The sequence below is a fragment of the Neurospora tetrasperma genome (assembly GCF_000213175.1).
Source record: "Neurospora tetrasperma FGSC 2508 unplaced genomic scaffold NEUTE1scaffold_81, whole genome shotgun sequence".
In the NCBI taxonomy this organism is placed as follows: Eukaryota; Fungi; Ascomycota; class Sordariomycetes; order Sordariales; family Sordariaceae; genus Neurospora; species Neurospora tetrasperma.
The window spans coordinates 8,043,999-8,060,480 of record NW_009799179.1 but is presented as its reverse complement, the minus strand read 5'-3'; the positions used below and the strand labels follow the sequence as shown (position 1 = coordinate 8,060,480).

At 44.0% G+C, this 16,482-nt stretch overlaps 4 protein-coding genes across 4 annotated transcripts; 3 read left to right on the top strand and 1 right to left on the bottom strand.

Moving 5' to 3' along the window:
- Positions 1–6,613: 6,613 nt before the first annotated feature.
- NEUTE1DRAFT_106292 (uncharacterized protein) lies at positions 6,614–8,282 on the top strand (the record flags this gene model as incomplete). The annotated part of the gene is made up of 5 exons (XM_009858685.1): positions 6,614–6,697; positions 6,827–7,398; positions 7,500–7,730; positions 7,778–7,799; positions 7,905–8,282. 5 exons carry the CDS (start codon positions 6,614–6,616, stop codon positions 8,280–8,282), a joined length of 1,287 nt encoding a protein of 428 aa, XP_009856987.1.
- Positions 8,283–8,443: 161 nt separating this feature from the next.
- NEUTE1DRAFT_73915 (uncharacterized protein) lies at positions 8,444–9,875 on the bottom strand (the record flags this gene model as incomplete). The annotated part of the gene is made up of 5 exons (XM_009858684.1): positions 8,444–8,598; positions 8,678–8,795; positions 8,849–8,958; positions 9,383–9,544; positions 9,771–9,875. 5 exons carry the CDS (start codon positions 9,790–9,792, stop codon positions 8,543–8,545), a joined length of 468 nt encoding a protein of 155 aa, XP_009856986.1.
- Positions 9,876–10,411: 536 nt separating this feature from the next.
- NEUTE1DRAFT_150707 (uncharacterized protein) lies at positions 10,412–12,984 on the top strand (the record flags this gene model as incomplete). Its single annotated transcript, XM_009858683.1, has 5 exons — positions 10,412–11,017; positions 11,086–11,275; positions 11,332–12,235; positions 12,434–12,635; positions 12,693–12,984. 5 exons carry the CDS (start codon positions 10,412–10,414, stop codon positions 12,795–12,797), a joined length of 2,007 nt encoding a protein of 668 aa, XP_009856985.1.
- A 1,061-nt stretch (positions 12,985–14,045) lies between these two features.
- NEUTE1DRAFT_92606 (uncharacterized protein) lies at positions 14,046–16,460 on the top strand (the record flags this gene model as incomplete). The annotated part of the gene is made up of 1 exon (XM_009858682.1): positions 14,046–16,460. The coding sequence occupies one exon, from the start codon at positions 14,117–14,119 to the stop codon at positions 16,265–16,267; it is 2,151 nt and encodes a 716-aa protein (XP_009856984.1).
- Positions 16,461–16,482: the final 22 nt, after the last annotated feature.

The following is a 16,482-nucleotide window of genomic DNA, read 5'->3' as shown; positions in this document are numbered from 1 at the left end:
TATTAATTTTAGATTTAATAACGTTGTACTTATACCCGGGATAGTATATAATTTAATATTTTTAAGAAGGTTATTAGAAAAGGGACTATACTAGGATTAATCTTTTAATTTAGAGTACCTTCGCTTCCGTTTAGATAATAACTATTTATACCGTCTCTCTTTAGAATTTAACTAATTTATATTAGAATATATACCCTTCGAAATATATATTAATCAATCCTCTTTTTACGTACAATTTCACCAGTTTACTAGTAAAACCGCTAGGAAGCTTTAAGAGGGCGATACTTTACGTTAGTACCTTCGCTTTAATTACCCGGAATTAGAAACCTTAGTTTAATTAATAAATAAAGAATATAAAGTATATTTAAAGAGCCCCGATCTTATTTACTACAATTCCTATACGGTAATTAAAATAAAGTGCTAAATATATAGAGAGGTCCGTAATACGCTAAAAGGTCCTAATTTCCGCCTCGCTATTAATTCTTTTAATTATCTCCTAATTAAAATACCCGGTAGAAGTATAGTATTAAATTTAATAATCGTTGTAAATTGCTAATTTAAGAAAATATAATTATATTATTTATTAAATTAAATAATAAATTCGATTATTATTATACTAATATCGTTATTTAATAATTTTGAATTTTATTACTAAATCCGACTAAGGGTAGTTAAATATAATAATAAGATAATTATAAGTAAATTTTATATTACTACCTTCTTAATTAAATATAGTATAGTTCTCGAGCCTTCGGTATTATATATTTAAATATAGAATAGTAGTACTAAATATTCGGAGGGTATAATTAGAGAAAAGTTAGCGGTAATAAGAGAATTAGTAAATTTACTATAAGAGTTCTAGAGAAAAATAATAATAATAGTAGTATATTCATTAAATTTAATTCTATAATAGGAATTCAATTGGAAGTCCTTAAAAGAGTACTTTATTACGTATATAATTAATTATAATAGCGGTTAATAAAGACTAATATTATAATTATCCTACCTTAAAGTTTATAATTATAAAATATTCGAACTTATAATCGATATTCTATATAGTTAGAAGTAGATTTAAAAGTTTAAACGATATATTTAGGTTAAATATTCAGTTAATTATTAATTTAGTAATATTTATTGTATTTAGAATCTATATATAAATTAGATTATTATAATAAGAAACGTAGTTTTTAATAAGGATAAAGTTTTTATAAGTATAATTAAAGAATTCTATAAACTTTTAATATCTCCTTTAAAAAATTAATTGTATAATTAAATAATATTTATTAATTAAAATTTAATATATCCGACCCGTTATTAATTAGAGGTACTAAAGTAAAGAATAAGGAGGCTAATCCGGTCGTTAAATCCCTACCTACTACCAATAGTATTACAATTTCCGAACTAACCGAATTTATATATATATAAGAGGAGGGATAATATTAAGAAGGTATTAGAATTCTAATATTAGAATTATAATTATAAAACAATTAATAAATAATAATAATAAATAAAGAGGAGATAAAGTATTCTACTCCCCTAAAAAGTCTAGTATTATTCCTTATTAATAATTTTAATATATTATACCCCTAATAAAATTAATTAATGTATAATAAATATTTCTATTAGGTTGGGTCCTTCTTAATTACTTTAAATAAAATAAATATTAGGTTATATAATAGACGGCCTATTAATAAAGAAACCCTTAATTAGTTAAAATATATAATTATTAATAAGAAGGAGGAAGGAAAGAAGTTTTCTAACGATTCGAAATTAATTAGAAATATTATAGATCGTTATAACGATTTTAATACCTTAATTAATCTCTACTAATGAAAATTCCCTCCTCCCCCTTAGGTTTATAGAATTTAGTAATTTCTTCTATAAGGTAGAGCGAAAATATATAAAAGATTATAAGGAGAAGAAATTATAAGCGTAAATTAATAAGGACGAATAGTATATTAATAAAATTATTAAATTATTTAATTTAATATAGGTATATATATATAAATTTAATATAGAAGGGTATTACCTTAAGTATAAAATTCGTTTAGTAATTCAAGGAGGTTAATAATTATATAATAATATACGAGAAATGTACGTTATTACCCTCGTAATCCAATTATTTAGGATTATAATAATTATTACTACCTATTTTAATTTTAAATTTAAATAGTATAATACAGTTAATACCTTTATTAATATAATACTAAACGAAATTATTTATATAAAACTACTATATAATTAGGAATATAAGGGTAAAGTATTAAAGTTACTATATATACTATATAAATTATAGTACTCTCTATTACTTTAGTAAAAAGAATTTACTAAAACTTTTATAAAAGCTAACTTTACCTCTATCCCTATAGAACTATATATATTAATTAAAGAGAGTATAATTATTTTCTTTTATATTAATAATATTATCCTTATTTATAAATTAGAATATTTATAATTAGTAGAGTGAATAAGTATTATTCTTAAATAATACTATTAATTAATTAACGGTTAAAATATTTAATAATTTTTAAGGATTAAAATTATTCGAAATTGTCCGCAGCGTTTACTTTAATTATCTTAGCGAAAATATATTTTTAAAATAATTAAAGGAGTTAAATAGAGGAAGAAACCCCCTAATACCCCTATAATAATTAAAGAATTTACCTCCTAGCCTCAATCCTCTACCTAATATATAATTAAATTATATTAATAAATAATTAGTACGGTTTTATATTTCTCTATTATTATTAGATCTAATATTACTTTTATACTATCCTAATTAATTCATTTTCTAATTAATTCCGGACTAATTTATTATTCGACGGTTGAGCGAATAAAGGCGTACTTTTATAATACTAATTATTATACCCTCTAATTAAGAAGAGGTAATAAATTTGAAATTTATATTAATATATTATTTATTAATAATATTAATAACCGAAGAAGTTTATAAGAGTTTATAATATAATTATTTAATAATATAATTAATTAGTATACTAATAAATAAAATACTATTATTATTTTAATAACCGAAGTAGAATTATTATTATTCGCTTAAAGAGTAAAGGAAAGTATATAAATAAAGAAATTCTTTAATACTTTTACCCTTCAATTAGGAATTGAAATTATCCCCTTCAATTATAATAATAAATAAATAATATATTTTATTACTAAAGAGAATTCTAAATTCTAAACTAAATTTAAATATATTAATATTTACAATTATTAATTTAAAGAGATTTAATAGTACAATATTATTAATATATATTATATCCCTACTAGTAAAATAATCGTTAATAGATTTATTAAAGCGCTTAATATATATAAGTATTAAGAGTTTATAAAGTAGTTTAATATAATAAATATTAGGGAAAAACGAGGAGAGAGAAGGAAGTTAATAAGAATAGAAGTAAATTATTTAATTATAATTAATAAAGAGGATTAATTAGAAAGAGCGTTTAAAGGATAAAAATATAAGTTAGGATTATTATAAATATAAATTACCTTCCTATACTATATAATTAAGATAACTTCTAAAAATTAAGAGGTACTAATATAGTAATTCAATTATATAAGGAGGAAAAAGTCAAAAAATTTAGTCCTAGTAGGATTTAAACCTACGACTTTTAAGTATATTATTTAAGGATAATCCGCTAATTATATTAATAAATATATTTAAAAGATAGTAAATAGATAATTAAGAATAATACCCTAACGTTCTAATTATTAAACTATAGGACCGGGTAGTTTTATTATTAAAAAGGGTACCGTTAACCTTCCCTATTAATAGAGAAATAATAGTAGGTAACACTTTTAAAGGTAATTATTAGAAAGGGGATGGGAAGGGTATAGAATTTGTAAATAGCTTTAAAAACGATAGCCTCCTTAAATTCCAATTTAACTAGGGGGGTATATCGGATATTGGAGGTAACCGGGGTACCAGCCCAATACCTTACGTAAACTAGCATCCCTAGTAACCTTTTGATACTAGATTTTCTATATAAGGAATAAACCCAATATAGAGATCTATATAATATACAGTCTATACCCTCTATTCAATTAATACCCCTGCTCGTGCTCGTATTCTATAGGAGCCAAGAAGGAGCCCCTGAAAGCGGCTGCCTTTTAGGGCTACCAATCAGATCAGGTCCTTCTATCACCGTCAACAACGACGACGCCGATGTACGTCTACATTCATCTACCCAAGAGACAGTTTGGCCATATCTTCTTGAACCTTCTTTTAAACTCAGTTTGGTCCTTCGCGTATGGAGCTTCTTTTTGATCTTGATATATCAGCTATCACTCGCTATACTTCTTCACGACTCCAGGTTTGCGATTTCACGACAAGATGCAAACAACATCAAGAGAACGGAACATGGGCAGCCATCGTTGTGACGGAGAATAACATCGATAACTGCTCGAGAATCCCGATAGAGCGATGTTTAGGAACAGAGTGTTGGTATACAGTCGGAAGTAACAAAACTGAGTGATTCTAGGTTTCTGCCTGTTTTCATCTCAGCTGCGACAAGTATTTTCCCAAGCCAAGGCAAGGGATTAGTTCTCAGTTTTCCGTCTGATGGCAACCCATGCAAGAGATTCTTGAATCTTGAGCCGTTGAGGAATAGATTGAGGTCTCGCTTCCATCCAAATATGGTTTGTCCTTGCATTCCATTACCTTGGAGATATTTCTCTTGGATCCTCAGCTCTGTGTCTACTTTTTTTTTCGACTGTCCTATTCTCTCGTCCTATATCGATCTGCAGCGATGCTCGTTAGTTTCCGCTATCACTTTCAACCCATCTGACCTTCATCCGGAACGTCACCAAGAATAAATTTCATGTGAGAGCTAGGTCAGACAGGCGGACTGTTGTGGAAGAAACGTTCAAAGGTCATCACTGATCTTCAGAGACCCCCATACTGCGGTTGGTTATAATCATATTCTAATTTACGTATCATCGAAGGAACAGTAAACGTAGTTAAGCGGCGGAATCTGCTAGATTCGTGGCTTGCTTGTGGCACTAGTGTGTGCTTGAGACTGAAGTCCCCTTCAGATTCTTCTCGAAACACTCTTATCATATAGATTGTCCAAGTTTAGACATGAAAGTATTTTGTCAAGTTTCTTTTCTTTAGTAGGTGTATCTCGACATTTTATGGTCTAGATGGTCAAGACAAAAGGCTTGAAGTCCTCATTTGAGCTTGTTTTAGCAGAGACATCCAAAGCAATGATCCACTTCTGTCTCAATATTCTTACTGCAGTGCAAAGAGACAACACCGGGCGGAGGACACTGGACTGTTACGGTTCTCAAGACAAGACTGATTTCATGACCCTTGTTTCACAGCTCACAAGTTGTTTGGTTTGTCTTCCGCTCGGGATAAAAAGGCGGACACTCTGCTTTCATATGGAGCATTTCCATCTCAACTTACCTGTAGCAGTAGTCGATCTTGTCAGCAAAGAAATATTTTCTATGAATAAATGGGTAGCTCTTTGAGCCAAATTTGGTTTCCGAATATGCATTCATTCCAGGACCTCCAGTTTAGTTACAAGGCGTTCAACTGACTCAATGCTCAAGTTTGTATCACAACAGTTCCAACCAAAGTTTCCACTTGCTCCAGATCTTCACGTTCCTGTCAGATCTGGCTCTTGAAGAGGGCTGAATCGTGGTTTCCATACCTATTCACAGAGCGAGGCTACCATCTACAGGTACGTACTTTCCGTACAAACACCCACCCCAAGTGACACATTGATGCCACTGCTGTCCTTGTTTGATGGCTCTTCCCCTTTCCAACGACAATAACGTGTTCAGCTCGGCTTGATCTCTGGCCTGGTGAATGGTCTTGCTCCTTTCCTCCCAGTCATCAGCTCATTTACATCTCAGATAAGCTGCGTTGGTCTAGACTTGTTAAGTTTGATGTTGCGATCGAAGTATTTTACCATTTGCTGTCCGAGTTTCTCCGAGATCGAAACTCATCAGGGCAAGGACAAAGCACTCAGGCATTTCCGAACAGTGACTTGGCTTTGATGCACCTTGCCCATCCAACCAGGAATATCACTACCTCAATAAACGAGTCGCAGGAAGACAACCGAAGTGTTCAACTTATCCGGTTGTGAGTATTTCCATGGGCAAGAGCAACCCAGGTTCCCATAGTCAGGTCTTCTCGTGCCCGCCACCTCTTCGGGTGAGCAACGTCATTTGGCTCCTTCCCTAATTGCCAAGGCACTCACCTCGAAGCCCAAAGCAACCAACCAGCAAGTTGCAATTGCCTCCAGCGGCCTACTCGGTTTGAGCTTGAGCGTTCGTGTCGAGTATTGTTTGCTTGGGTCGGACACGAGATCAAATTCGCGACCTGCGTTCTTAAATGGCCATCTCACCCTCCTCCTCCTCTCCATCTTTTTTCTTCATCTTCTTCTTCTGTTCATCCTCATCGACGAATCTTCAGTGTCTCCACCACCACCACCACCACTACCACTACCACCTGGTCTTCGACATCGACATCGCCGTCGTCGTCGCCGTCGTCCTTACCTCTACATCTTCCTCCTTCTACTTTTCTTTCATCTTTTCCCTTCTTCATAACGTTCCGCTCTCAACTCGCACACTCCGCGTTTGTCAAGTCACCATGTCATACGCCACTGGAGCTCGACTGCCCAATTCTCGTTCGGGCGCCTCATCCTCGTCGCAGCGCAGCGGCCAGGTGTCTGAGGTATTGAACATTCAGGTGAGTACCTTTCAGCTTTCCCCTTTCTCTCAAGTAGCGCAGTTCTACGTCCATGTCTATTGAGGAAGAGTGCTCTCACCCTCATTTCACGTATACTAATATCCCCTTCTACAGGTGGACTTGGTGGTCCCAACTCGTGGCTTTCGCATTGTAGACGACCAGGACCGAGAGCTCAAGACAATCTTGGAACAGATCGAACAACAGCACGGTGTCAGGATCTGCCTCAAAGCACAGGAGGATCCCATCCAGATCTCCGCTGCTTCTCCCAAGAACGCCCAGGCGGCGATACGCAGCATCTTGAGGAGCTTGATGCTCCGTGAAGGGCATGCGACAGTCTGGCGAGATTCAGTACTTGTCGCTCCGCTTAGCGGCGACAAGCGTGCCATACGGATACTTCTCCAGGACAGCCCTGGAACCACATGGTTTCGACCAGCCGCGACACTCACCGACTCTACTGAGGTGGCCGATGCTTTGGCTGTCCAAGCTTACAAGAGCGATCTTGCTGCTGCGATGGTCCGCGTGGGTGATGGCTTGCGGTATTCTCCCAATAGGATGCGCATGCAGATCGCTTTCGGCAAACTGTTCTTCAAAGAACGCAAGCGGGGTACTACGAGCTATACGCTCGATGAGTTCTCGAAGTTGGCTCGCAGGGTGAGCAGCAGAGGGACTTCCTACATGGAGATGAGGTAAGTGTATATTCTGGTCTTCTTCGCTTTTAGTCTCTTTCCCATCGGTTCTTTTTTTTCCTGGGCACCTTACCAGGCGATTAATGTCTAACACTGATCAGACTGGGTGGTGAATCAATGCGCGAAAAGATTCAACATGCCTTCTCCCTCGATCCAGACTTCGGAGGCCCCCAAGACATAGAAAACTTTGTGATTGTGACGACGAAAAATGTCAACCTGGAAGTGCGCGTCGATGGAAATCGAAACTGTGGTTTTACTTTCGGCTCATTGAACGTCTTCCATCGAGAGAAGAGCCACCGTAGTGTCGAACTTGCCACGGCATGCCCTGACAAGTAAGTCGGCATCTTTCTCACCTCCTTGCCACACTAACACATCCCAGGAATCACGACTGGGTCTTGAAAGTCGAGTCTCCCATCGATGAGACCGGCAATAAGCTCCCACTCGATCAACATACACTGAGCAAGGGCATCAGGATTCGTCACAATGCCAACACCGGTTGAATTGAGCCTAACATTGCGGCGTCCTTCGCGCAGAAACACCATATTGAGGCTCTCATTGGCAAGACGGCCTGGTCCTATTACCTCAACAAGGACTACATTGTTGAGCTTTCCCTGTACCGGCAGTGGAGCACTATCTCGGGCACCAAGAGCCGACAGCCTCAAGAGCCCGTCGCTGGTGTGAGCGTCAGCATGTATCGACCGGAGTGGAACGACCACATGGCCAATGCTGACGTCTCAGCCGGACCGCGGTCCTGGGAAGCGTTTCCAGAACAGTTCTTCAAGTCATCCATGTCATCCGCTGACCCCACTAGGGATCTTGACCCGCTTGATGCCTTATTGCACTGGGTTGGGAAGGTCCAAACGGTGCTGGAAAGAATTGTATAGACAGACGCGGGCTATCAGCAGTTGTAGATGGAAAGTTGTCGTGGTGAGGTATTAAGAGCTGAAGTAGTGATGTTTGGCTGCTGAGCTTAAGGTCGCGGAACGGTTCTTTGAATACATGGGTGTGTCATCATAATAATCGTCAATGGCTCAACGCGTATTCAAGGAGATCGAGGACATACACCAAGTAGCTGTGCCCAAGTTTTATTTTTGTCGTTTTTTTTTGCTTCGCTCAATCACACAATAACAAGTCAGATCCTCCACTATGCCTGTGCCGATGCAGGTCCAGCTCCTTGTGCCAGCACCTTCTGCCTCAAGACTAAATATTAATTCTTGTTAGTAACCATACCATGGCTGAAATACACGGATAGCCCGAGAAAGAGAGGAGAATGCCGTACCTTCTTCCACCACGCGGAGGTTGTTAGTCTTTCCCTGGACAATGGCTTCCAAGTTCTGAATGTTGGTGCCAAGTTCCTTGACCTTAGCATCGTAGAAATCAGTGGCACTGTTGGTGTCCTAAACGCTTCGAGTTAATAAAATGTAGTGTCGTTCGTGGCGGAGAGACGTACCTTTTCGACGTAGAACCCAGTACCAACATCGACGATCACGCGGTCGGGGTTGGAGAGCTTGCCCTTGACGTAGAGGGAGTTGGTGAGGGGCACGAGAATGTCTTTGTTGTCTGTTGGATAGGTCTTGTTGTCAGCGGTGACCATGGCTGAAGGGTAGGCGTTCGTCTGGGCTTGGGTCGGGATGAAGGGAATGGAATTGTAGGAAGGGCGTGGTGGAATAGCAGGTGGGGAGGTAGAGGATGGCGACATCACCGCCATGAGATGAGTAAATGAGAGTAAAATGAGGTGTAAACGTTTGTCACGGTTGTAAGTGGGATGAATAAGATTGGAGGAAAAGGGATCGCTCAACGAGTCACGTCTCGAGAATGAGACAAAAGCTCACGAAGAGGTTGACCGTCAAGTGGGAGCTTGACATAATCCATCCCCATCCCCCAAACTCCCGGCCCTTCATACATACTCATAGCCAATCCACCCCAGCTCATCCACCACATCAAGATGAAAGAAAAATGAAGGAAACAGGTAAACTAAACATACCATCAAAAGAACTGCTTCCTGTCTGCACAATTCGCAAGCACTCTTTGAACTTGGCCTGCGCCGCAGCTAGCTGCGTGTACGAGGCCGTCAGGTGCTCGACCTCCTCATCTAGCTGCTGCTTGACGGCGGTAAGTTGTTGAGCGCTGAGGCTCTCGATGTTGACTGGGAAGGTCTGTTAGTGACTGCCACATATTGAAGCATCAAACGGGAAATGGGGGCATGACGGTGTGGACTAAAGGGGGTGAGTGCGGGAGGTGACCAGGGGGGGGGGTAAGGTGAAGCTTGAGCTCGAGCTTGATTGAGCTTTAGAGGAGCGAACATGAAGCTTGAATGAATGGAAGCTTGCAAGGTTCAAAGGAGCGGGACCGGGGAAAGGGGAGATACTTACCTCCTTCTTGCTTGCCAGACATCTTTACGCTTTCTTATTCGTTTGTGATCGAGAGAGGAATGGGCTAGATGAAAGAGTGTCTAATTCACAAACTGAATGTGATGTTTGAACGAGGTTCAGTTCCAGTTGGTCCATCGGGCGGCCACGAGGGCCGGCAGCAACGATAGTAGTGCGTGGAGGTGGATGCCCCGCTATGAGAGCAGCTCTGTGGGGCAGAATTTTGCGGGCTTCCAGGGGTCGCTTCGTCGCTTTCCCCTGTTCGCTGCAGGCGGGGTACATGCCCCAGGGTCCTAGAGGTAGTAAACAGTGACTTCACTTTCTCCTGACAATCATTTTCTCACTTTTTCTCGACAATACCTATAGATAGGTCCATTGAGGAGCCAATCCTCGAACTGACCATCTTGTTCCGAGAGAAATACACGGCGTAGCGGCTTACTGGGTTGAGTATAACGGGAAACTGTACTGAAAGCGACATTTCACCCTTCCGTTCTCTTCAAACTCTCTCGTCAGTTGCCACTATCACTGAGTGGCACCTCAACTTTTCGCGTTACACATAAAAACGGTCACCCCAGTAACCTCTCACAAAACAAACTCACCTCATCAACAACCCCAACCCAACCTCGCAGAGGAGCACCACCACCATGGCGCCCTCACTACCACCTCCCATCCCCAAAACCCGCGTCGGCGGCATCCCCGGCGTCGACCGGGGCCGCAGCCTCTTCTCCACGGAGCGCTTCGGCGCCGGCGAAACCATCGCCATCATCGACAACCCCTTGCTCGCTCTCCCAGACGACGCCAACATGCGGACGACCTGCAACTACTGCCTCTATGTCAGCGGGACGATCGAGTTCGAGGGCGATGTGGAAGCGGGGCCCCGGACGTGCAAGGCGTGCACGGGCTGCAAGGCGGCCGTGTACTGCAACGCCGAGTGCCAACGGGCGCACTGGAAGCTGGTGCATAAGGCCGAGTGCAAGATGTTCAAGCGCATCAAGGAGCGGACGGGCAAGGACTGGTTGCCAACTCCCGTGAGGGCGGTGGCGCAGGTGATGCTGTTGTTGAAGGCTGGGGATGAGGAGACTGTCAAGGCGTTTGGGCCTGGTGGTACGTTGGAGAGTAATGTGGAGGGGTTCAAGACTGATGAGGGCTTGTGGGGTGATTTCGAATTACAGGCTACGGGGGCGGTGGTTTATGCGGGCTTGTTGCAGAGTGATGAGACGTTGAAGCAGGCTATGGAGGTTTTGTGCAAGGTGAGTTTGATGTGGAAGTCTGTTGTGTATCGACGTGTGATGTGAACTGACTAGTGCGGCGGCCTTAGATGCAAACGAATGCGTTCAATAGGTTTGACGCCGACACGGGACAGGCGGGCATCTACCTTCACCCTAGTCTTTCGATGGTTAATCACTCTTGCGTTCCGAACGCCTACATCGCTTTCGAGAAGCGCAAGGCCTTTCTCAAGGCGGAGAGGGATATTGAGCCGGGCGACGAGATTCTGATTTCATATATCGGTATAGTAATTCCTTTCGCTAGCGAGGGTTTTCTCGTCTTCTAACTTGCCAGCCAGATCACACTATGCCTCGCCGTGCAAGGCAAGAGAGTCTTCGACTCTATCACTTCCAGTGCAATTGTATTCGTTGCAAAGACGATTTGAATGCCTACGAAGTCATCCAGGCTTGCGGGGTTTCTCCGGGTGTCAAGTGGCTAAATTCCACCAGTTTCCAGCCGGATGTCGCCAGCCTGGTTCCTGCTTACATCGAAAGGTCAAAGACAGTACCAAAGTCAAAGATTGAGGAAATACACTGGAAGTGTATGGAGTTGACTTGCATTGTTCAGGGGGATCCTATGGAGAATGCGCGAGCCCAGTGGGAACTTTGCAAACCTCTCAGGGACGCCCAGCTGTGGGCTCTCGATCCCCTTCCTCCCACTATTCTCAGGATAGCTACCATGCTGGGTTCTAACCGTACTACGCTAGCCAAGGCGCTTCCTCTGCACTGCTTCATGGCGTTGGAATGCTACCCCTTCAAGTACCCGGCATCATTCACGCCTTTCAGGGTCAAAACACTGATGACAATTGCAAAGCTCCTGTCCGCGGCGGGAGATTTGACCTATAGCGGCGATCTTGCTCGGTACTGCGACCACGAGGGTGTCATTGGGGTTCTGGCAACCGCCGACATAGTTTCTTTGACCGAGGTCATCCTTCGGCTGGTCAGGCAAAACGGCGTCATAGGGGGTGTGGCATCGTGGGACGTCTTATTCGGAACCAAAGAAATGTTGCGCGACATCGAAGATCTGCAAGAGCGTGACGAGAAGGACGCCGCTATGGTCAAGCATTGGGCAAACAATTTGCAAGATCCTGTGAGCAAAGCCTTCTGGGAGAACGTTGTGCTCAAGCCGATCACACAGCTCGCGAGTTTCGCAATTGAGATCATCGAGGCTGAACTGGGATGCAACAAGAGTCTGGCTCGGAAGTAAGCCCGAAAAAAATCAAAGATATTTCAGTCCTTTCTCCGCACCTAGACTCCCTTCCCTTACTTGGCCGACAGGCTAGTCTGAAGTGTCCAGCTGCATCCCGACTGTACGCCTCCTTGTGCAGCGGCGTCGGGCGAGGCAAGGCGAAGTGTCGATAGCTGGCGTACTTGGCAACTCTCCTGCAATGTCTGTCTCAGGAAGCTCGGCCTCCGACGAGGTCCGTTTGTGACAGTTGGGAGATGTCAGATTCTTGGCAGTTTGCTGGTCACCCTCGAGCCGTTGCACCCTGCTCTTGAGAATATCGAAGTCTATCTGAAGACTTTCGATAGAGCGCATGTCGCTCAACATGCGTCTCAAGTCTACATTTTCAGCACGAAGTGTTGCAACTTCATTCTTGTCGTTGGTGGTGGAAACGCTATTGTTAACTTCTGATGCTATGTTATTAACTTGAACTAGGAGGTCAGAGACCTGGGACCTAAGCCCCGCCAGTTCTTGTTGCAAACGGCTTCCGACTTTGGTCAATCCGTTGCTCGCTTGTCTGGGGAGCTCGTTCTTCGATAAGGCATTGTTGATAACTCCCGCCCGGGGGGAAGTGCCACTTTCCCCTGGTGTCTCGGCCGAGCTAACTGTGCTGACTCTACTAGATGGCTCTGTGTCGTTGAGGACGCGATCGATGAGGAAGTAACTTTTCTTGCCCGCGTCGTCGTATAGGACAATTGTGCAATCAAAGAATAGGATATGATTTCTACAAGGTTATGTTAGGCACTGTCTTCGATGTTCCACGCCAAGGATCATATTTAACTTGCCTATCGAGCACATGATTCTTGGGCGTTTCGACGCATTTCAGCCCAAGGAACGCGGAACAACTGACACAGGCTATGATTTGCAGTCGACTACAACACATCCGAATAAGTAACAACATCAGACATGGAGTGTTTGATTGATACGGCCTTACCATTTTTCCAACAACGTACCCGGCTCTCCGTAAACTGTGCTTCTCTTGTGGCATACGTCCAAATCGTTCTTTGGTACGATGATAGGAACCAAATACATGCCGATTTCATACCACAGGTTGATGAATTTGCCTATGGTGTTTCGGCATTGTTTGCACCGGCAGAGCGCAAGCTCCATCATGCTGAACTATGGATGTTGAGGGCAATGTCAAGCGGCCTGCTGCGAAGGAATCCAGGAGTTCAGGAATGAGAAAGGAACGATATAGTGATGCCCTGCGTATCGGGAGATCAGAATTGTGGAGCGTGGACATCGGAATTAGATCACGCACATTGTTGCTTGAGCTGAAATCGAATTGGAAATGTGCTGGGGATGACTCGAACAACTTAGCCTTTCTCCTCTCGGAAGATTTTTCACATCATGGGCAATTTGGACGCTCAGTTCTCAACAAAGGAAGGAGCTATCGTATAAGTCGTTTGATAGTACACAGTAGAGATGGTCTTGGCACTACAGGGGATCGAAAGCTGTAGGCGCCACCTTCTTGGATGATAAGATGTGGCTTGACTACTTAGGTACCTCTATGTATGCCCGATAGGTACCTCTAATGACAGTGAAGTCCGCCACACTGGATATTACAGTGGGGCTCTGCCTGCAAACACTGCGCCGTGAGTCGCTCCACCCAGCCTTAGCGTGCCTGGGGCGGGTTTGACAGGCACGAACAAGGGTGTCTTTCTTTTTGGTTTGATCCGACTTCAGTGACTTCGTGCCAACTTCAGACGTCCACTTCCATCGATGTTTTCCCCAGTTTAAAACTTGAACACTTTCGTTTCACTTTCACTCCCTAATTCCTTCTCTTTTGCCATTCTTTCTGCGCCTGCACTTCCGTGCAGTTTTCAGGTCACACTCCCCTCAGAGGAAGCGCAGTCATCATGAGCAGAAAAAAGAACAAGAGTAAAGGTCAGCGCGGCGTTGCGGCTGCCTTGGCCACCTTCCAGGGCGACTCTATGGCCATTGATACCGAAGTCACCGGCGTTCAAGATTCGACTGCTCCGACAGACGGTGAATTGACGTCAATCACAATATCGGCTGGTCTTAAACGGCCATGTCCCGAAGATGATCATGAAGACGGCGGCGGCTGGCAGACAATCGAAAATGGTCGGCCGGTAAAGAAACTCAAGAAGATTCCTGGCCAGGAATCCAAGCGCTATCCCGGCATTCACTTTTCGACCCAGGCCAGGCTTTTTTCCAAGATCAACGTCTCTTCTTTACGCGACCTGATCCTGTACATCTTTGCCGATGGCCCTGCGCCGCAATGGGTGTCTGTCAAGCATCGCCCCGAGTTCAGAAAAATTGTGGCCATCATGGTACCGGGTCTTGACGAGGCCATGTTCAAGAACGGTCTTGACTTCTCCGCCTACACCGGTCCCACTCTTGATCAAGCGATCTCCGGTGGCGGCGCCCCTGATCCTGATGAGTACTATCCACGCGAGCTCAAGAAGGAGCTGTTGCCCGAAGTCCTACAGCCCTTCGCCGACATGTTCCCGCATTTGTGGCCTGTAAAAGCTCCAGGTGACGACAAGTATGGCAAGTTGCACTCGCCAATGCCTGCAATGCTTACCGCGCCCCTGCCCAAGAGCAAGGGAACGGGAATCCAGCCCGTATCCGAGCCCCACGGCTGGAAAAATCAGCGAACACGCATTACGGAGTTTTTGGCCACCAACGAGGAGCTGATGGAGCATGGCTTCCCCATTCACCCAGCTATGCTGAATCCAGGGGAGAAAAGAGACAAGTTCAAGGACCCCGAAGGCTGGGTACACACGAGGGTCGAGAATCTTGAGGATGGAAAGGTCCCCGAAGGCGAAGTGCAACAGGGCAGTGTCACCGCAGGCCGGGAAGTCTATGCCCTCGATTGCGAGATGTGTATGACGGGGGAAGCCGAGTATTCACTTACCAGAATCAGCTTGGTCTCTTGGGACGGCAGTGTTGTTCTTGACGAGCTTGTCAAGCCGGACAAGCCTATCATTGACTATGTGACCCGGTTTTCAGGTATCACCAAAGAGATGATCGACCCTATTAACACGACATTGAAGGATATCCAGGCACGCTTGCTCGACATTCTTGGTCCTCGCTCGATTCTCCTCGGACACTCGCTTGACTCTGATCTTAAGGCACTCAAGCTCGCTCACCCCTTCATTGTCGACACTTCGCTTCTCTTCCCGCACCCTCGCGGACTTCCTCTCAAACAATCGTTGAAGTACCTCGCACAAAAGTTCCTCAACCGGGAAGTCCAAAAGGGTGGTGGAACCAACGCCGGACACGACAGTATCGAAGACGCCAAAACGTGTCTCGACCTTGTCAAGAGGAAGTGCGAGAAGGGCAAGGCATGGGGTGCCGGAGAGAGCCAGGGCGAGAACCTCTTCAAGCGCCTCGCTCGCGCTGGTACGGCATATCGCTCGACCGCTGGGCCGGAGGCCACGGGCGGTGCTCCTGTCGGCAAGAGCAGCGCCGCTGTTGACTGGGGTGACGTAAGCAGAAGCGCCGGTAACGCCGCCACCGTCACAATTTCCTGCAAATCCGACGCCGAGGTTGAAGCCGGCATCCTCCGCGCGGTCAAGGGTGATCCCGACGGCCTCGAAGTTCCCGGCGGCGGTGTCGACTTTGTCTGGGCACGCATGCGTGAGCTCGAGGCCCTCCGAGGATGGTGGAACCGCAACAAGCTCGTCCCCGAGGACGCTGGCGGCCCGCCGGCTCTCACTGATGGTGATAAAAAGGAGGAGGAGGAAGAGCAGGAGGATGCCGCATCACCACTTGAGACCTGCCTGAAGACGCTCGGCGAGCGGTTGAAGCGCATCTACGACAATCTCCCGCCCTGCACGGCTTTCATCGTCTACACCGGCACTGGTGACCCGCGCGAGATGAGCCGGCTGCAGGCCATGCAGGCCCAGTTTAAGAAGGAGTACAACACGCCTGGCTCTAAGTGGGACCAGCTTAGTGTGCAATGGACGGACAGGGAGGATCAGGCTCTGCGTCGGGCTCTGAAGGTGGCGAGAAGCGGCATTGGCTTTATTGGAGTCAAATAGGCTCTGAGCTCTGGGCGTCCGAGTGGATGCTTGAGAAAAAAGATTTAATACCCGTGGGAGGTGGTATCAGGGTAGCTGTTGGCGTGAACATGGTTATGGATGGTAGCGAAGAGGTTATTAGATGACATCAAGACAGTATAGACCTTATGGCTTTGCTTGGTGCGTCAACGATGGTTTATGGAATATCGTCAAGGTACATACTTCGAAGCCTCGGG